Source organism: Corvus cornix, chromosome 4, assembly GCF_000738735.6.
Source record: "Corvus cornix cornix isolate S_Up_H32 chromosome 4, ASM73873v5, whole genome shotgun sequence".
NCBI lineage: Eukaryota > Metazoa > Chordata > Aves > Passeriformes > Corvidae > Corvus > Corvus cornix.
The window spans coordinates 3665911-3687617 of record NC_046334.1 but is presented as its reverse complement, the minus strand read 5'-3'; the positions used below and the strand labels follow the sequence as shown (position 1 = coordinate 3687617).

At 39.2% G+C, this 21707-nt stretch overlaps 1 protein-coding gene and 1 long non-coding RNA gene across 10 annotated transcripts in view; one reads left to right on the top strand and one right to left on the bottom strand.

The window, feature by feature from the left end:
- LOC109145617 overlaps nt 1–21707 on the bottom strand; it is a 115373-nt gene that overhangs the window by 67683 nt on the left and 25983 nt on the right. For both annotated transcript variants that reach the window (XR_002047093.3, XR_002047094.2), the window contains exon 3: nt 7756–7814. This is a non-coding gene — a long non-coding RNA (uncharacterized LOC109145617). The remainder of the gene's footprint in view (nt 1–7755; nt 7815–21707) is intronic.
- PDE5A (phosphodiesterase 5A) overlaps nt 1–21707 on the top strand; it is a 106493-nt gene that overhangs the window by 66788 nt on the left and 17998 nt on the right. For 7 of the 8 annotated variants that reach the window (XM_019290096.3, XM_010406437.4, XM_019290098.3 and 4 more), the window contains 10 exons: nt 376–958; nt 1646–1735; nt 8756–8827; nt 9910–9999; nt 11215–11352; nt 11818–11885; nt 14442–14550; nt 16322–16406; nt 19201–19376; nt 20769–20828. In XM_019290096.3, the coding sequence (XP_019145641.1) occupies nt 376–958; nt 1646–1735; nt 8756–8827; nt 9910–9999; nt 11215–11352; nt 11818–11885; nt 14442–14550; nt 16322–16406; nt 19201–19376; nt 20769–20828 (1471 nt within the window). The remainder of the gene's footprint in view (nt 1–375; nt 959–1645; nt 1736–8755; nt 8828–9909; nt 10000–11214; nt 11353–11817; nt 11886–14441; nt 14551–16321; nt 16407–19200; nt 19377–20768; nt 20829–21707) is intronic. The other variant, XM_019290097.3, reaches the window with a different exon arrangement.

Sequence of the window (21707 nt, the reverse complement as noted above, 5' to 3'; positions counted from 1 at the left end):
CTTCATATGAATATATATATATGTGTCTTGTACAGAAATGGAATGGGAAGGACTGGAACTTTTCAGTCGCAAAATTACGGTGTAAACTTCTGATCTGCATTCTGAAAGCCACAGTGTAAGTGGTCCTCCTCTGCTCTATTCATAATTTCCTCTAGGCAAAAATAGCTTCTTTTTTATGGGGCAGAAAATGTTAGTGCTTAATCTGGGCTAAGTGCTGCGTAAAATTGGAGAATATTGATACAGAAGAGCCTAAAGGTGCTTCAACGTCCTCTGTGTGAAAAGGTTTAGTTATCCTCTTCACAGTGTCAGCTTCCATTGTGCGTTAGAGGATTTTCAGTTCGCATCATTCACTGTATTTTTGGTTTTGTTTTACAGAGAAATGGTTAATGCATGGTTTGCTGAGAGAGTTCACACCATCCCAGTCTGCAAGGAGGGAACCAAGTCCCAGAGTGAAGCCTGTGCCTGTCACCAGCCTGCTTGTGCTGAGACCACCAACTCTGGGACACCAGCGAGGAAAATCTCTGCTTCTGAATTTGACAGACCCTTAAGGCCTATTTTTGTCAAGGACTCGGTAGGAGCAGTGAGCTTCCTCTCTGGCTCTGACAAGAAGGAACAGATGCCTCTGCAATCTCCAAGGATTGAGACCAGTGCAGGGGATCAGTGTTCAAGACTATTAGAACTTGTCAAAGATATTTCTAGTCACTTAGATGTCACAGCGCTTTGCCATAAGATCTTCCTACACATCCACGAGCTGATCGCAGCCGATCGCTATTCCCTGTTCCTGGTATGTGAGGACAGCTCGAATGAGAAGTTTCTCATGAGCAGGCTGTTTGACGTGGCAGAAGGATCCACCCTGGAAGAAGCTTCCAACAACTGCATTCGCCTGGAGTGGAACAAGGGCATTGTGGGTCACGTGGCAGCCATAGGGCAGCCTCTCAACATCAAGAATGCCTATGAGGTAAGCCAAGGAAATTTGTCTTCAGCAATTCTTGAAAAAAGAAGAAGCCACATTAGCAGCTGCTGGAATGTTGTCATTTTAGTCCCTGTATTTGGAGCCATATTGACTTAAAGTGGTCAAGATGCAAACCTGACACCATGGTTTTGGTTATAATATACGTACTACAGACACATGTGCATACAGAAACATGAAGCAAGGACTAAAAAAATCAGAGTTCTATTGAGGTGATTATTCAGAGTTCAATATTGAGGTGAATAAATGAAACAAGCAATCTGATAAAAGCAAAACCACTAACCACATTCATGAAACAGTGTTCCTCTGTGGGCCCATCTCTCTCAGTTTATTTCTGTAATTTCTTGATAAAAATTAAATTGGGGATGGTTAATCCATCAGTATTTTATTATAATGATGGTCTAGGCTCAAATAAAAGGCTTCTCCTAGGGTTTGGGTTCTTTGTTCTTTATAGCAGTTGTCTTCTACTGGCACTCATGTTCCACACAAACGCTTTTTTGTTGTTAATACACCAATAGTAATGACTTTATGTAATTCTTGGCTAGCAATGGAACCTTTGTTATCCTGGGTAACAGTCAAATCAAATATTAAACTTCTCTTAATCTATAAGCCAAGGAAGAAAAAGAACTGGTCTTTAGGCTAGTAGTCTAATAACTGTATTTTTTCTTGTCTCAGGATCCAAGATTCAATGCAGAAGTTGACCAGATCACAGGGTATAAGACTCAGAGCATTCTCTGTATGCCAATAAAGAATCACAGGGAAGAGGTAAGTTGCAATCTTGGGCTTACTTCATGGAATACTATTTCCAGTCATGCTGATGCTTTGAACTTTCCTTAGCTGGCAGTCATCATCTTCCAGTATAAAACCATCCTTTTTTTTTTTTTTTAAAAGACTGCTTACGTTTGTTTAGACTGTAATTTTATCTTATCTAGTTCAGTAATGTAAGCCAAAGGGAACTGTCAGGAAGAGTTTAATCCCAGATGCAGCAGTAGAATATATGTATTTAACTCTAGAAGTGCTGTTTCTGCTTCCTGTACTCAAGTATCTGTCAGCATTAAAGTTCTCTGCACACTTACTGGTCTATCTCAAATTGTGATTAAGTTACTGTACTTCAGCTTAGCCTGTATCTATATTGCTTAATTCAGAGGGCACAAACTCGTTTTTATCATTGTCGAAAAACCTGATTATTTTTACACTCTCTTAACTCAACATGGTTCCTAATTTATTACTTATGAGCTAAGTCTTTGACATCAGGCATTGAAAAACACATGGTGTTGATGTGATTCAGAAAAGTCATCCTCAAGTCATAGCTTAAATCACTCCTAATTTGAAACAATGCTAATCTGCTCACTGAACCCTTGTCCATATTTCCTGTCCATGCTGCTTCTCATGGGAGCTCTCTCATCCTGTCTCATGCTATTGCAGTAGGAAGAGTTCTTATTATGGGCTAACAACATCTTCTTGCCTTGAGTATTTGAAGAGTGAATTCAGTAAAGTCCATGAAAGCTAGTGAATGGGGAAAAGATGTGATCCCCTCTTTGTCTTAGAGAGTAAGGAAAGTATGGCTCGATTTTCTTTGATCCTGATGGCCTTCAGCCACATCACCACTTCTTAGAATACTCACAAAATGTAAGGCTCTCCACACAGTGTGTCAGAGCTTTGAAATGGAGATTTTTCTCTCCTGGAATTCATTTATTTTTCAGAACATTTATAGTTTGCTTCCAGACAGCTCAAACTCCCAAAAAGAAATGTTGCCAAGATTGATTTGAAGACATCATACCTTCTTTTTTCTGCTCTTCCATCTTTCACTCCTCTTGTGGAGTGTCACCTTGACTTCTACTGCACTGAACCTTTTTTTTTTTAAATTATGTGAATTGATTAAACTCCTGCATTAACTTGTTTATTGAATCTTACTCTAGCTGACCCAGATGATCAGCCAGTATTTCCTTTCTTTACATACTGAAAATTTTAGCTTAAATTATTTTGTTCCAGTCTTCCAAGGACAGCACTTGATCCTTTCCTCTCCCACTCCTGCTTAAGTCTTCCACTTTCGACCTGGCAGCAGCCACTGCTGGCCCTGGGCCAGTGGATGAGCAAAGCAGATGCCGTGTGAAGAGCTGTCAGGGACCAGTGGTCCATGTCAGGCTGATGCAAGGCTTCCAATTTCACCCAAGCCATGCCTTTTTCTTTTTGTCAAATGGAAAAAGATGATATGCTCCATGGAACTGGGAACAGAAATGAGCTACAAAGCCCTGCTGGCTGGAGAGTGTGGAAGTGCTCACTTCTCACCAGGTCCTGGTGGTGGGTGGGGGAAGGAATAAGAGCTGCAGTCTGTTTGTCCAGTCCACCATGACTTAAGGGCTGAATAAACCTGCAATGGGCCGTGTCTTCAGCCAGCTTCCTCCTCCTGAGTGCATCAGCAAGTGGAAATGAAGCAGGAATTTGTTTATTTTGACAAGTTCAGCCAACCTGAAGTTTGAGGAGTGTTAGACTCATAGGCAATAATTTGAAGGTACTGAACTGTAGGATTTCTTATGGGAAGGGATGGCAGTTCCTAATTTTTTTCAGAGTTTTACAGTCTCTACCAGAAGGTATTTCTCATTCTTGCTGTAACAAATGACTGACATGTTTTTGGAGAGACGCTGGAGTCAGTGAATCAGTCCTTAATTTTCCATTTGCATTCTGCTGCTTTTTCTGTTTAAAAATCCCCCAAACAACAAAACCAGAATACTGGCTCCTCCCTATTAAAATAATAGATAGATAAAATTTAAAAATCCCCAAAGCCCCTCTAGAAATACTCAGGCTCATGAATGCTGCCTTAGCCCAGGATGTCAGCAATCACAGTGAAAAGATGATTCTGGAAGTCATCCAAGAAGCAACACTGAGAAAGAGGAGCAACTGGGGCTTTCTGTTTGTTTGTTTAGTATTAGTGCTGTTTTTTTAAAACAAAAGAGTCAGTAATTGAGAGGAGGAAAATCTCATGCTGATTACTAAATCCTCTGGGCCTGCTGAAGTATGGAGATTTTTCCAGTAGATGTTTTTCACATTTGTCTATATTTCCACGAGGCATGTGAGAAACCGAAGTCTCATTTAAAAATAACAGCTAGTAAGAAATTCCATAAATGAAAAGAAAACAATTGGATTCACAGAAGAGTTCACAGGACCCAGGAATTAGTAACAATGAGACACACTGCAGTGCAGTAAGAGGGCTTTACCTTTGCACAGACACACATGAAGAATAGAATTACATCAACTTAATACTAAAACAACTTTTGTTAATCCCCTGCTCAACCTATTCTTGCTGACACAAATGCCGCAGACACGTTGCATTTCAGATGCAGAAAACTCTGCTGATCATGTCCTGTAAGATCAGCTTTTCTCTTCTGGTGATTCTTCTGTAAGAGCAGAGAACTGTATACAGTTATGTAGACATTAGTAGGTAAGAGGTGCTGCTTAGATTATTGATGTGCATCAGAGAACACAGCAAAACCTTCAAAACACACTGAATTTTTATCCTCAGTAGTATAGAAGTGATGAAAAGTTACTATTGCCCAGTTTGTGCCACAGAGTTACCCTGGTCATTTCTTGTGCAGGAGGAAACTGGTACTGCTGGCACCAGGCTTTAGCTGTAGCTGTTCACCTGAACCATTCCAGTGCTATGGGGCTTTTCAGAAATCAGGGCCTTACCACTGCTGGCAGAAGGCCCAAGTGTGGGGCAGTTCAGCACTGTGTATCTCAAAAAGAAGCTTCTCATTCCTGGTGTGTCCTCAAGCCTCTAATTCTTCAGAAGCTCCAAATGGTACTGATTTGCTTCCTAGAGCTCCTGTAAAGTCAGTAAATGCAGTGGCACATTCCTCTGGTGTTGTCTGGTCTTGGATTCAGAGAACCAGGAAAAAGCATTACAGAAGTCGTTGCAAATAATTATCACCTAGAATGTCTCCATATGGTTTTGTAGACACTTGTAAACAAAGTCATTTCGACAGGACTGGACAGGGAATAGAAGTCCTTGCTCCATTCCTTAGCTTAAACCAACTTGTGGAGCTCTCCAGAGCTGATGGAAGACTCTACAGCTCTCCAGCAGGTCTGGAATACCTGGAGAATGGATGGTCTCTGAAGCACAGAGCCACCACAGCTACCATACAACATCTCCAGGAATGACACAGTTTTCTGTTATTGTTGCATTTTTTTCTGTTTGAGCTGTGCATAATAATTTGCACAAAAGTCAATCTCAGTGTAATTTCTACTGAAATCTGTAGGACTTTCTCATATGGAGCTTTTAGCTGAATTAACTGAGACCTCTCTCCCAGGCTGTGAGTAAGTAAGATTGAATTTCCTAGTAACTGGCTTGCGAAATGCTGGGGTTTTTTCCTGGCAGCGCTCACTCAGTTTGGCTTGTTGTTTACTGGGCCCTGTCTCCTGTCACTGAGAAGCTCTTCCAAACAAATCAGGGGTGCTACTCTTTACACCAGCCTTTGAAAATACCCTGTTGAATTTTATTGTGCAAAATGGGACTGGGCATGTCACAGTTAGCCAGCTGAGTAATTTTCTCCCCTTCAGATATCACACGTCCCAGTCATTGCAGGAGAGAGCAGGTCTAGCCAAGCTGTCTTTGAACAAACTCCCTCAGTTCCAGCAGCAGTCTTGATGCAGGATTATGGAGATCAGTAATTTGCTTCTTGGATGGATTTTCAGCTATGCTGAGACACACATTATAGTAGCTAGACGGCTGCAAAGCGTGGAGGCTACTGCTGGCATGAGTGATAGAAGAGGATGTGAAGTTTTTGTTGATAAAAAATGAAAGTCTGTAAATACAGTTCTGTCCCTGCAGGATAATTTTACAAGGTTGAACCAAACCTCTACAAGACCAGGAGAGCAAAGTAAGTAAACCACTTTGTCTTCTGAAGTGGGTATGCTCTCTTATCAAAAATGTCAAGTTTCCCATTTTCTGTTACCATTCTTTGGCTTTAATGTAATATTTCTTCAGGTGCCAGCAAAGTAAATAAAAAATTTATCTCCTTAAGAAGCAAAATTAATTACAGTTTTAAGTCAGCTAAAGTAAGAACCTACTAAAAAAGGCACCAGCTGCCTGTAGAGCTGGAACAGCTTTCAGAGTTAGGCCTGTGATTCTAATGTGCAAAAAACTGCAGCATGAAACAATCCAGATAAAATCCAGAGCACAGTCATCAGCATTGAAGTCATCAGCCATCACCTACTGGGTACTCAAGGTAGACTGCTACTTTTAGAGGCAGGACTCAGCTATTGCAATAAAACAGTAAAAATAAAGTTCTCTGATAATTAGAAGAAATCTCTCCTTGTAATGTGGATCAGGATTTATTAAATTGGAAAAGTAGCACAGACAGAAAAGAAAGGTTAAAGAACAAGTACTGGAAGATGACTGGTGTTACCAGCAAGAATACAATCAGGAAAGCTGTGTTCAGATGTGGTAAAACACATGTGGGTATTGACTCAGCAATGGATGGAAGGTTTGATCTTCTTTGGGACTTAGGGAAAGTAAGGGAACAATTCCATCATCAGAATTGCTTTTTGTCTTTATGGTATATGTCTGCATTATGTGATCTGAACGGAAAATAGCAAAGTACTTGGTTTCTGATCCAAGGGGAATTTCCTTCTCCTCACCCCTTAGGCTCTTTCAATACAGCAAACCTGGAAGAAGGCTCTTGTTGGGAACTGCAGAGGATTCCTCTAGATACACTGTGTTCTGTAATCCCACCTGCCTAGTCCATCTGGGGGAAAGCTCAGGAAAAGGAGCGTGTAGCACTCCACTGTACACTGCTTACTGAAGTGATTAGGCCATACACTCGCAAATGTCAAAGCACAAGCAGGTCCTAATTACATCAGTCTTTTCCTTAGCCTTAGTTTTCTTCGGTCCATAGTAATATCTTAAGCTTTTTTAGTTCCCTGTGTAGCTGAGCCCAGAGCAGTTGGTCACCTTTGATTCAGTTTTTCTGCTGGTGCAAGCATAACTCCCGGCTGGAGATCGTGGCTCAGGCCTATTGTTATGTATAATTTGTTTAGAATAAGTTTTAAAAATGGGGATTTGGGTTTCATATTGTGCTTAGTATTCTCTAACATGCAGGCCTATGTTCTCCATGGCCCCAAATGCTACCACATGATTGACTTTTGTCCTAATTACATAATTACTTTAGTAACAGGAGCAGATCCTCTCGAGTTTCTTACATCTTCTCCTAATTAGCTGGTTGCAGGCAAGACTCCAATGGCTAAAAAATGCCTGTCTGAAGTTTTTCTCATTACTGTCTCTGCACCATATTCTATGGAATTCAGAGAAGTGCACTGAAATTTGTACTGATATAAATGAAGCCAGAATTTGGACCAGTTTAATTTTTTAAACTGCTCGTTTTGTATGAAAAAGAAATGGCCCAATACAAAGTTGTCTGGAAGCTTAGAATGCCACTGAAACAGCAACAAAAAAGAAGACGGTTTGTATATACACAGAATTTTTATCCTAATCAAGCCAACATGAATTTTTAGCAGGTTTGTTCTCATTACTTCCTCCTGTTTCAGTTAAAACCCTTTATTGAAGGACCTTATCAAAGATCTAAGAGTGACCATTGCTCTTGGAACACCTGCCTTTGTTAATGTATCTGAAACCTGGAGCACTGATGAAAAGAGCCTTATTTGTCTTTTTTTTTTTCTGTATTAATATGGTCCTTTTATTATTTTCTTATAGCTTTTTTTTTTTAAGCACTGCAGGCTTTCCTTTCATGGAGGGGATGTATTTAAACAACCAACATGAAAGTACTCACCTTTTGGGTGAAAAGCCTCTGGCCTCATTGAAGTTGTCTTAGCTCATGCTGGATCAAAACTGGAAAAAAATAACAAAACCCAAAATCAATACCCAGAGAAGACAGTGGCATGAGAAGAGGTCTAAGCATTAACCTCTGCACATGTTGGTTAACATAAAAGCGTAATAAGTGGTTAAGGGATTTGCTTTCATTCAAAGTCTGCCACAGAAGTATACAGGCTAGTGGTACATTGTTACTGCAGAAAGGAAGTTCACTGGATGAGAAATATTCCTCACTGAAGTAAATGAGAGGTTGACTGTGGGAAAAATTGGGTTGTATGGAATGGAGCTGACAGTGAAGCTTTATTTCAGGCATTTTTGAGCCCACAGTTGGCAGTGATTCATGTTAAAGAACAATGGCCTTACTTACAGCATCAGTATTTTGGGAATGCTAGGCTGAGAGATAGTAAATTGTCTTCTTTTCCATTACAAAAATGAAACCACATGTCTTCCATCAGTTTAGCAGTTACAACTTTAACCATTAATAGTTAAATATAACTTTTTAAACATGCACACCACAGAGTTTCCTCTGATACTGTTTATCCCAAAAAAGCAAGATGAAAAAGATACCATCATTAACACCTTGAATTGGTTTTGCACTGCTTGGACCTCAAACAAAGGAAGTTCTTTGCAGCTTTTTCTATCACTTGTTGTAGTCATGCCAAAAAACCCGAAAAGATCTAAAAGCTTCGCATATACTTTGTCAGATTAATAATACTTTGTCTGAAAAGGAATGGAAACACAGAATTATATTAGGAAAAAGCTAAGGTCTTGAAATCCTGTAATCTAGGAAGTGTTTATGCCTGAGAGAGAACCATTTATTATACTAACAATTTCATTTAATAGTCAACCAAGCAAATACATGTAATGATCATTTATTATCTTACATACATATGCCTAGAAATGGAATCCAATTACAGACTCCTAAAAATTAACTAATTTCTCTATTTTGAATACACTAGGTTGTTGGTGTGGCTCAAGCAATCAACAAGAAATCTGGAATTGGTGGCACTTTTACTGAACAAGATGAAAAGGTATAAAAGCTGCATGTTTACGTCTCTTCTGTTTTCATAGGGGAAGGGGATGGATATGTTTTTAATCTTCCTGCTGCTCAGAAATTTTTACATTATTAAAAATTAAACATCTCTGAGAAAGTAAACATTCCTGGAAATACTGCACATTTTTTTTCTTTATGAGGCCATGAGAAATGTGGATGTGAAATAATTTAACTTCTGGATCACCATGTTGTCTGTCATATATCTCTGAAACACAGGCTTACTCTTCTGAAATGCATTGTGAAACTTTTAATGGACATAATTTTTAACCTGGCAATAATAATAATTTTTGACCCACCAAACATAATTTGAATATTAAAATTTGTAGAGCGATTCTCTTTTAAATACCATGTCACTTCTTAGTATAGCATTTTCAGGAAAAGAAAAGCTTTAGATAAATTATGAACAATATATCAGAGAAGCAGAAGAGCAGACAGTAGAACAGATTCCTAATTCTCCCAATGCAGTTGCTTTCCAAAAATTTCCAGAATTCATGTTCAGACTGGTGGGGCAAAAACCAGGCTGTGCTCAGGCTGAAGAAGTTGACTTAACAATCAGCAATAAAAGAATCAGAATTCACCCCTTCTCTTTGAAAACTTCCCCTTTAAAACAAAATGTACACTGAGTATCTTCAGGCTATCAGAATTAATTCTATCCTGAATGAGGAAAAAACTGTGGGTTTGCTATGATAGCAAATTTTTGTTTTCACTTCCCAAGAGATTGAATTCCCTAAGAGAGTTGTCTGTGGTCAGTTTTTCTAGATAAAATATGCATTGCAGCAAAATTATTTATTCCTTTAAGCTGGATTTTAGATGAACCCTACTTGCACCAAGATAATGATCTTCAGATTTTAGCTTAAAAAAAGAAGGGATTCTTGAGCAAATAAGAAATTGAGTAGCTGAAAAAAACCCAGACCCTGAATGTGCAATTGCCAAAAATAACAAAAATATCAATTAATACTTCAGAGTGAAAACAAAATGTTGCAGTAGCTTATCTTTGAATAGAGTTAAGATGCTGTGGAACATTATCTCTGTGAGATGCTGATGTTCATTTGTCTCCAGGATTTTGCTGCATATTTGGCATTTTGTGGAATTGTTCTTCACAACGCTCAGTTGTACGAGACGTCTCTGCTCGAGAACAGGCGCAATCAGGTATGGCCAACAGGTTTGTCCCAGGGATGTAGAAATTAGGAGGGTTTGCAAGTGATCAGTGCGTCCTCTTCCTGTTTCTGATGTGGTAGTTATTCCTTGGCTGCTTTTAATCCCTGTAACTGAATGCTGTGTGTCTGTGATAAAGCTCTCAGGAGCTGCACTGGGAAGAGGCTGGGCACATTCCAGCCTGGGCTGTGAGAAATGGCCTGTCATGGGGAAGCAGGTAAAGCCAGATGTCAGAAAATTCATTCCATGTTAATATACTTGATATTGCCTGAAGTTATCCTGTGGTTCACCATATGTATTAAACAACCAGAGGTGTCACTCTCCAGGAATTTCACGCAGGATTATCCCTATGGAATAGCAGAGGTCATGCGGACTGTTCTTTTCAGCTATTACCACTGTAACCGTCACCAACCATATTTTCAGTAATGATCAGAGGGAAAAGTGAATTTCCTTCTGATTGCTAGAGCTCTGCTTTGGAACCAACTTTGTAATGGTGGGTTATTAATGCCATGGCCTTTATGGCTGAATATGCCTGACCTATATGATGTGATAATGTTTTGGAGAAAAGAGTAGACAGCAGTTGTTTTAAATTCTTTTCCGGTAGGTCTGAGTTTCCAAGTGATTATCAGTGTTGGCAAATTGGTACAAATTTGGATAATTTATTAAGTTGCCTTCATGTTTCTTGTGAGGAAAAAAAAAAAAGAGCACATCTGAGCAGCTAAGGCCTTCAACAGCAGCTTCGAAATACAGCAGACTGTATGACGTTTTCACCACATGAGTTCATTAGGATCTGTTAGAATTACACCAGAGAATAATTGTGTCAGAAGTCTTAAAAAAACGTAAATAACACTGGTTTGAGAAGGCACACATGAGCCATAGGAAAATAGGTTTCCTGTGGACAAGTAACTGTATTGTCTGGATTTCTAAGGTTTCATTTGACCTATTAATGCCTAAATCTCTTCTGCCTCTCTGACCGAAAACATCAGACAGCTAACTGTGCTATTTAATTCTTCCACAAAAAGTGTCAAATTGGCTAGTATTGACTGTTACCTTGCAATCTGTGTGAGAGCCAAAATCTGCTTTTGGTCACAGACATAAAACATTGGCGTCCCGGACTCAGGGGAGAGCACAAGACTCAAAGACATTAGTAATGATAATTACTGCATAAATCACGATTAGTCAAACCCTCACAAATGATCTTTTCTTCAGGTGCTTCTTGACCTTGCCAGCCTGATTTTTGAAGAGCAGCAGTCTTTGGAAGTAATCCTGAAGAAGATAGCAGCCACTATAATATCTTTCATGCAGGTGCAGAGGTGTACCATCTTCATAGTGGATGAAGACTGTCCTGTGAGTATGTTTATTTTGTCTGAAAGCAGAAGTGTCCATTCCCTGGGAGTGGGGTGGGCTTCCCTCCATTCTCATATGTTCTGTTGTCTTTTCAACCTTGGTCTTTTCTTTCATGGCATCTGCTCAGGTTGGGTGTTGACATGAGAGGTTTTGGCCTTTGTGTAATTAAAGAATTTCTGTGCTGACATATAAATTTGGCACCACTCAGAAATACTGGCATTTCTTCTCTGGGTCACTGGTAGAGATTCAAAACACTTCAGTGATATTTAAAGTTCTATCAAAAGATATCTTTATGGTAGGATCCAGTATGCTTGATGATAGATGTGAAATGAAGCTAAATAATTTTACACTTGTCTTTAGTACAGAATGTCTCGATAAGTGCAGCAAGGGTTTAATGAATAATACTAGTCTAAATAATGACAACCTTACAGACCTGCGTATTCAAACATCCTCTTGGTATTCCAGGATACATTTTCTAGTGTCTTTCACATGGAATCTGAGGAATTAGAAGATTCAGCTGAAAATCTCAAGAGGTAAACCAATTAATTCAGGCTTCTGTTCATCCCAGGAGAATGCTGAAGAAACTATGCTTTTAATATTCTTTTCATAGTAACAGACTTATTTCAACTGGATCCCATGTATTACTGCTATTTTTATAGAGCAGGTTTTCCCCTGAAGTGGGCATAGACCAACTCTCTTGCCTTAAAAAGGTCCCACTGAACAGAACAGGAGTAGGGCTTGATCTCTTCGCTTTGCCAGTCTAAGAACATATTGGTATTTCAAGGCTAAGATATGGAGATGTACAGATGAGCTGCTCTAAAACTGATCTCAAAGAAATCAGCGTGGATGACTGTTGTAGAGGAGACATATGCAAATTAGGAGATACTAACCAAAATAATGCTTTTAATCAATTATTTTAATCGTGATCTTCATCTCACAGATAAGGAAGATGACTCAAGGAAATGTCTGACTAAATTGAGACTAAAGTCCTAAAGTTCTAACTCACTCATCTGTGGGAAACCACTAAGGAGTTCAACTGGGAGTAAAAAAAAGAGAAAAACAGCTGAATTAAAATACACAGATAAAATAGTTCCCAAAGTTAGCCTGAATTGTGTATTGAAGTTTGAAAATTACTGTCTCTGTCATCAAAAACAGTTGTTTCAAATACTGTCAGAAAGAAACACAGTTGTATATAAAATGCTCTACCAGGGATATTTTGTGCAGGGAGGAAACAGATTTTCTGACCCCCTTTGATGTTGTTTTGCAGTAAATATTTATTATACTAAGTTTAATTCCATATATTAGAAAATGATGTCTAAAGTGTGTGACTTGAGCAACTAAAAGCTGTTGAGCTGTGCTACAGTTTTAGACACTGTTCAACCAGAAAGTACGGCTGTACAACAGCCCGACAGGATCACAGGATGTAAAAGAAAATTCTTTTTTAGTCCTCTTCTACTCTGTGAGAATGAAGCCTTCCTCCTCATTAGCCCTTTTATGGTTGCTAGTTAATGGACTCAAAATGTTATTAACTGCTTGCATGGGCCACCAGGAAATTATTTCTCATAACTGATGAGCGAGAGAAATCTTGGAGTCTTACTTGCCTATCAGACCCTTCTTCATAAGACAGCACAATTATATGCCAAGGACTGCACTGTGTGTCAACCATTGAACTTACAACTTCTGCTATGCTTGAAGGGCACAACTTCAGGCAAGAGCAGAAATATGATGACATGGATTAGTTGGGAAGTATTATTTTACATAATATAAAATTTCAGGCTTGTTATGGAATCAAGGGCACTGAATCAAACCCCAAATCAGACTGTTTTTCAGAACTGTGGGGCATTGCCTTGTATGTGTGAAATAATGAAAGAATAATTCCTCTCCTCCAGTCCTGGAACATGTTGCTGCCTGTTCCGAGCTTCCCCTCCCCCCTCCCAAAGACATGTGCTCCGAGCTCCCTTGTTCCAAGCGCGGGCAAAGCCAAGTGTAACTCAGACTCTTCAGCAGTGTGTGATTGGCCGCTCACCCCGGGTCCGCCCCCAGTCCTCCCCTTTCCCCTTCTCCTAATAAAGATGGGCGAGGGGAGGCAAACGCTCTCTCTCCCAGCTCAGCTACTTTCCTGTGAACATCTCTGGTTGTCTGTCTCATTTGAAAGCTTCTAACTGCAGGGAATTGAGCAGGCAGGGAGCTATATTTCTCCCTCTTTGCTTCTGCTGATGGTATTTGCTCTGCAGCTGATTCAGGTACCGATTCTAGAGCTACTAAAGTGCTAGATCGCCCTTGCTACCTCTCAAGGCTGCTCGAGGCTTTCTAAGGCATTGAAATACAAGTGCTAGCCGGTGTAAAGCTGAAAAGATACCTTCCACAGGAACATCCTTACACCAGGAGGTTAACAAAAGTAAAGTCAAATGTTGGAGGGAAAACTACAGGAGCTTGATGGGAATAGGTTTATAATTAAGACATATGTCCTTCTCCAAGGCAGGCAAAGGGTCTAAGAGAATTAAAATACCTTAAATAAATTGTGGCTAAAACAGTGGAGATGAGTGATTCTGTAAAGATACTTTATGTCCTGATTTGGTATAGACAGTTCTATTTCAATAACAGAACCTCCATGTGACTGATTGTCCCTTCACTTTTAGAACAAATTTGAAATTAACTTAGAAGCAGAAAATTCACAAGTGATACCTGCTGCACTCTCTTGAACTACTATGTGAATTTCACCCAGTATTGGTTTTTCAAGAGTATCAGATTTGTGAATGCAGTTTGTTTTCAAATAGTTCTATTTATTTCAATATAAACCCAGCTGTTCATTCTTTATCCTTCATCTGTGTAAACTGTAGGGAATTGTTTATTTCTTCAGTTTGAAGTTCAGTGTTAATGCTGTTGAACATTAAAGAAATGGTGGAAAGCATGCGCCAATCCATGCTGCAGTTTTGTGATGACAGCTGGATTAGGATACAGGATTTGAACTCCATGTTGTATCTGTATATCCTTTTCTGATATGAGAAGGATACTACTATTACCTGCCTGGCATAATGAAATGACTCACTTTTGTGCTAAGCACATAATAATAATGTTGTATCCTTCAGGGACTATGACACAAACAAAATCAATTACATGTATGCTCAGTATGTCAAGAATACGATGGAGCCACTCAACATCCCAGATGTCTGCAAAGACAGAAGATTTCCATGGACGGTAAGTCAAATAAGCTTAGGTTTGAAATTCAGAAATGGAAAATGTTTTCCTGTTTACCTTTCAAACCTTTTTTGCTTTACCCTTATTATTTCTGCCAGGGTAGTGTCCCCAGTTAAAATGGTGCAAACACACAGTGAGTGTTAGGAGACTCTCAGAAGTTCCTTCCCTTTTATCCTTTGCTTTCCTTCCTTGTTCTGGCAAAGATTAATGTTATAATTGCAAGTTCTTTGCTGTAGTGGAGATGGATCAACTTCACTTTTCTTTGGGAGCTTTTGCTTCACGCTTCCTCAAGTGTGAGCTGGTGGTGTGGTGGATGACTGAGCACAGGGATTCTGGAGACTGAGGAGGGAAGGTCACTTGGCTAGGCTTGGTTTCCAGTCAGGTTGCCTTTATGGTCATCATCAACAAAAAGCAAACTTTAAATTATATATTTTCCTGTATTTTCAATGCAGAAATTAGACAGATATCTGTTCTTACTATTATGTTTAAGTGTGTTGACGAGAGAGTAATGAGAGGGAGAAGAGCTACTATTGTCAGCAGATAGCTTTTTGCCAGAATTTGCTTTGTGATACACAACAAAAGTCTCAGAAAAGACAGTGCTCAGTGTGATTGTTCCAGTAAGTGGAGAGAAGGGGCAGGCTCATGGTGGGGAGCTGTGTTGTTTCCCTTATTTTTCCTGTGCAAGGTTTCTTAGATGTGCTGGAGTGGGTTTCTGTGAGGGACAGAGCAACACAGGAATTGAGTTCTCGGACTAACCCTGTCTTAACTGCAGGAATGTGGAAGTACAGGCAGAATCTGATGGATATACTGTATAGATTAATAAAGAAAGAGGTGATGATTTTGAAAACATTTAAAAATAAAATTAATATCTTGAGATTCATCCAAACAACTGTTTGTCTGAAACAGGCTGTTCAGTAGGGTTAGAGTTACTTTGATTTTTTTTTTTTGTTTTTTGTTTTTTTTTTGTTTTTTGTTTTTTCCTGGGAATACACCTTATGCATATAAAGGAAACATATAAAAGGAAAGTAATAGTGCTTTTAGAAGGAATTCTGGATAATGTTTTTCAGCAACACAGAGACTGCACTTGCACTACTGCCTAGGAGCAGGGCAAGGCAGGGCTGTAGCATAAATGTTTTGAAAGCTGATGCACCCTGACGTGAGGGAAATCCCAGGTGTTGCTGGTGCCCTGGAAACCTTGGCTTGCCTCTGTCTTTGGAGGACATTCAACAGCATGCTTACTCGCCTCATGAAAATCCTGCCAAGATACTCTCTACAGTCCTTGCACAGCACCAGAGCACAGAGCAACAATATAAAAAAAAAAAAAAGATAACCTTTTGGTCAGAATTATTAGTGTGTGCCCATTTTTTTTGGTGTCACATACAGTTAGAGATCGGACCAAATGTACTTCTCAACAACTGCCACGTTATTCCTGGAGCAGCCAGAGCAGAGCTTTGGCCTCTTCTCCCCAGGTGTTTGAAAAGGAGGCATTATCATTTTGTTCTATCCTTCCACTCCCCAAATAAATTCAACCTCCTTCTCTCGGAGCATGAGACATGCTGCAAAGTCTTGGGAAGAATGCAGAATGCTGACCTAGCTGTAGTAGTTTTCCTGCCTCTTGTATGTATGCAAACTCGTTGATCACGTGGTTGTTTTTTGAAGGAGGATGTAAGCCAAGAGTAGTTGTGGAGCCCAGCTCTCCAGCTTTTTCACTTCAGCCACCTGAACAGCAGCCTTTAAAACTGGTAACTCTGTTTTTCTGTTTGTTTAACAGAGTGACAATGCAGAAAATGTAAGTCAGAACATAAAGAGTTTGCTGTGTACACCAATAAAAAATGGGAAAAAGAATAAAGTGATAGGTAGGTATCTTTACAAAAATATTGTTATACATTTCATAGGTAAATTCATGTGCTCCACAGTAGAACCACAGCAACATGCAACCTCAAGCCAGGAGAGAAGATCCTTAATTATCATGTTTTCAACTAATAAGTCTACTGCAACCTTGAATATAAATTGCTCACCTAATAAGCTGCCAAAGAGTAGAATGAGTGTCAACCTTCATTCCTGGCACAAGCAAAGAGAAAATAAAATATACTGATTCTTAGATAGGAGCATGAATCCAATTTCACCAGCTTTACAAAATTTGGCAAGTAAATATTAAGAGTTCCAAGAATGCCTTTTTAATGGTCTTCAAATAATTTTCTTTGAGAAAGATAGCAAAACAGCATGGCCCAATTTATAGAGTAAATATGAGATCCCTTTTTTGTGAAGACAGATTTTTTTTTTTTTTAACATCTGAAGCAGAAAGAAAAACCTCATCTTTATCTAATGGAGTTCTCTGAAATTTGTTTTGCTATTAGCTTCTTTCACAAGTTCTTTTATTACTTTATTTAAATATTCCAACAAACCCTAGAAGACCAAGATGAGGACTGAACTGTGGAGCTTTAATTAGAGATATTTCACCATGCTGTGAGCTATTGATAAAACAGTGGCATCTGATTGGGTTTTTTTCTATTAAAGTTCAAACTGAAACTTTCAGTCAGGCCACCCATTTAGGTGGGCTTTTCAAATCTGAGTCATTCTCATTGGGAAATGTCCTTGAAGTCTTTTATGGCTTCACAGCTGCCTCATGTTCAGTTATTTAATAGGGCAAGGTTAAGAAGTTGTCTTTGGGACAGTACCCAGAAGTTCCTTTACAACACTACATAGCATGTATGACTATTATTATGTCTGGTTTCTTTTTAAAATTATTTTTAAGATTAGGATACCCCAAACCAGAATTTGGGAAGTGGTATGGGGGTGGGAAAAACTGTCCACATCAAACCCAAGCAAATCGTACTAGCAAGAAAGATGAAAAGAACTTTATTCTCCTGACTTGTACATTTCTCAGGTATGTGGTAAAAGCCTTACAGAATCTTGCTGTGATTTTCTAACTATGTCCCAATGAAAGACTTTAGAATTCCTTTATTTGTAATCAATGGACCTCTCAGTGCTTTGGGGAAGTTTTTGAAAGAGGTTAAAGAGCCTTAAGTAATACACAGTATATTCACTGCAGTTCTCTATTTTTAAAGACACATTTATGTGCAAACACTGTGTCTTTTAAGAATTAATTTAACTTTTGTGGCATATTCACTGTTGGGTCTTAATCTTGTGTTCAGTACATCACAGTTGCTATGGAAATAATTATAATGTCATAAACTGTACTAAACAGATATCTAAAAGTCAGTTTCACAGGAGTTTCCTAAAGAGTTTTGAAAGTCAGCTTCTTTTTTCCCAGGGAAAGTTAATCTTGTTCCTTATGTGAATGAATCCTTTTTTGATGGGACTATATTTTTTACTGTGATTCAATGTTCCATTCCTTTCCATCTCATTCCATAAAGGTTCAGAATCCTGTTTGCAATATTCAGATACCCCAATCCCTTCCACAACACTTTACAGCTACAGCTATAGTGATCTTCCTGATCTCTTTAGAGGAGATTCTTGATACTAAGTTCCCCAAACAGAATATTGTTTGGAAACAGGACAGTGTTACATTGTCTCCAGACATTAAAACTTCTACTTGTGAGGCCAACGTTATTCTAAAACCACAGTTGCATATGTGGCTGATGCATTCTTTCCCTCAGTTTTATTATCTACTGTAATAGGGAAGATGCACATGTGGTAAATTTTTTCAGAATTTTTAATTTGCAGCTGGGATATCTTGGCACTTGGCCAGGAAAATGCAGCCTTTATGCTCATGGGAGTGAGAAAACATTTGGGCTCCCCTAAGACAGTACTCACCCTCAAAGCAGTTTTGGCCAAAGACAACTTATTCTTATAATTCAGCTGCTTTAATTAATACTCTGATTTCTTACCAGGTAAAACTAAGGGGAGGTGTATGTCTGAATTCCCCACTGCTCACAATGGTGTCAGGGATTTAAGCTGCAGCAAGGTGTGGTAGAAGTTACCCATCAGACTTCTTCAACAACATGCACAGAAAAGGCCAGAAATTCTTAACAAAAAATAAACAAATGTAAATATCAGCAAGTCTGAACCTAACAAGCTGAATTCAGTCAGATGCTTTTCAAGGAGTTCAGTCATGTTTGGAAGAGGCTGTAGTTCAAGCACATCCTCATAGAATGGGCGAGTGTACTTCAGCTTTGAACCTCAACTTGGGGTATTCCCTGTTTAGTTCATTTACTTGAAAAAAATCCTAGTACTGGCTCAAATAAGGAAGCGAAAACTCTGTGTACCACTGTTCTGACTTTCATAAATGTTCTTTTGGCATGGTTGCAAAAATTTAATTAGCCTCCAAAGGACAAATTGTCTTTAGGGATTAAATCAATCTAGAATACTATTAATAATGAAAGTTAGGATGAAAACGACCCTAGAATTTCACAGGATAATCAAGTCTCTAAAGCCCTAAATTTTTGGTTTATAAATCCTAATAACTACTTTTGAATTTACTACCTATATATAATATTTTAACTTTTTTTTATAATACATTGAAATTACACTTGGAGGGGGGGGAAGAAAATCCTACAGCATTCCTATGTGTCACTTATGTATGTTGGTGGTTTATACTGTAGGCTAATCTGTCCTAAACTTAATTCCTGATGATACAATAGGTGATATGTTGGCAGTATTACTTTTCATTTCTGTGTCCTGACATAGGGGTTTGCCAGCTTGTGAATAAGATGGAAGAAAACTCAGGAAAAATCAAGGCTTTCAACAGAAATGATGAGGAGTTCCTGGAAGCATTCGTCATCTTTTGTGGCCTGGGGATCCAGAACACACAGATGTACGAAGCTGTAGAAAGAGCCATGGCCAAACAGATGGTGACATTAGAGGTGAGCCCAAAATCTTGGTGGTCCTTAATTAGCCCCAAACAGACCCTAATATGCCCCAGACCCTGTCTGTTCAGCACATTAATGCAGCTACTCACAGGGACACTGAACAAAGATTGTTGTCCCTCAGGAGAGCAGCATTTGGGCTGTTGAGTTGCTCAGGAATGTTCTGCTTGTTTCTGACTCTGCCAGCAGGCTCTTTAATTTGGTATTGTGTCTTAACTTCACTCCTGAGATTTAGTGGGGAGCTGGAGGCATCTTCTCCTCTCCATGAGGCTGCACACTGGCAGCACAGTGGGTGCGTTCTGTCGCGTAGGAAGAGGAAACAGTTTGGCAGATTAAGGGACATCCTTTTCTTGACTGAGGGTTTTTGTGATGATTTTGGCTCAGTCCTTTAGACAAACCAGTGTGAGGAGTAACAGCAGCATTATTGTAGGTTTTCAGCAATTTCCTCAGACTCCATCAAACCGTATCAAGATGAACATCATCTGGTCCCAGCCTTTGAATTGCTTACTGTTAAGCTTCACAGCTTTTAGAGGGCTTTAGTCTGAGAAGCTGAATTACTCAGAGGTGATAACTTGAAGCTGAAAGTGAAAAATGTGTAGCTGTTGGATCTCCTAACATTCATTATGTAAACAGAGTGTTTGCAGAGCTCCTAAAATGGGATTATGTGCCCTGTAGCTTCTAAAAGAAACATTACAGTTCTCAAATAAACCTGTATTAGGTCATGTTAAATAAAAGCTGGTAAAACTATTGTCAAAATCATTTGCTTATATGGCAAATTACCAATTCTCTCTCCTACCATAAAACTTTTATAGATAATATAAGCAGTTCCAGCCAGATTATAGGTTAGCATGTAAGATGAGTGCTTTACAAAAAAAAAACCAACTCCATAACATTTTCATGTCATACATTCTCAATAGCTAAAAAATATGAGCTTATTTTTTTAAAATGAATATATTGTCTTTCAGACTCTTGTGCCAAGTTTGTTAGGGCAAAACTTTCTTTTATGACTGAATAAAGTCCTGAAAGAATTACAATGGCAATGACATTAGGCTTGTAATAAGAGATGTTTCGTGTATTATTGGTCTTTGAAAGTGGGCCATGAAAACTTTCCAAAGAGAAAATCAGAGTTCATTGCTCTTGTATAGAAACTATTTATGTTTTCTTGGCCTAATTATCTCTCGAAGATTCTGTGCTGTGGGAGATTTGTAAAAGATGCAGGTATCTCCCCATGTGCATTCAGAGAGCCCCCCTAAAACTGGCTCAGGTGCTGTATGGACAGAAGATTTCATCAACAAATGCAGAAATGCTGAAAAGTCTGCTCTAGGAAAAGTACCTTGTTACCACATCACTCTCTTGTTTGTACTAAGGGCTGCTTTTTTCTTCCCATAGGTTCTCTCATACCACGCTTCTGCTGCTGAGGAGGAAACGAGGGAGCTGCAGGTAACAGTGGTAATTGAATTTTTTACTATTACTTTAGAAATAATGCTTTAATAGAACAGCCAAGAGCAGTCCTGTACACAGATGTGATCCCTAAAGGGGCAGAAGCACACATTCCAGAAATAGAAATGACAGTGAAGCTTATACTGATGGACTCCTGCGCTGAATCACATTAAAGGGAAATATTACAATGCTTACAGTAAGAGATACAGGCTGGCCAGAGCACTGTGATAACCAGACCTGTGCTGACTAATTTTTCTCAGGAGTCTGAGACAGTCACAGCTGGTGCAATGTCAGTATCAAACTCATAATGATAAGTATTCCAGAAGCAAAATGTTGAGAACTCTCCATTCTGCAGCTAAGTGTGAATGCTGTATATCTTAACAGCTGTGGTACCTTTCAAACATCTCATGTATGGGTGCAGCTTTGTGACCTTACATAAAAATTCTGTATTGAATTTTTTAATGCAATGATTGTTACAATTTTTTTATCATTGCTGTTCTGTTAAGTGTCCTGTTCTGCTCATGTTTAATTCTGTGTTTAGAAGCCACTGCCTAAGGAATAACTACAGCTAGGATTTCAAGTGCATTTCAAAGCACAGCATGTGCTTAGTTTCTCCAGGTCGTCAGCAGGTATTCCAGAGAAATAGCATCACCCCTGCTGCACGAAAACAAGTGGAAGGAGGGAGAGGAAGGAAGGCATAGGGGAACATGAGCTGGGTAGCATGGGACTGGTCTGGCCAAGCAACATAAGACTAAGGGTGTTTCTGGAGCAGTGCCCCACAGATTTTTGAACTTCAGTTTTACCACACTGCTGCTCATCAGTAAAGAGCCAGTGACAAGACCAGAGTGCAACACCTCTCCTAAGGTTTCTCTTCAGTGCTTGTGATGA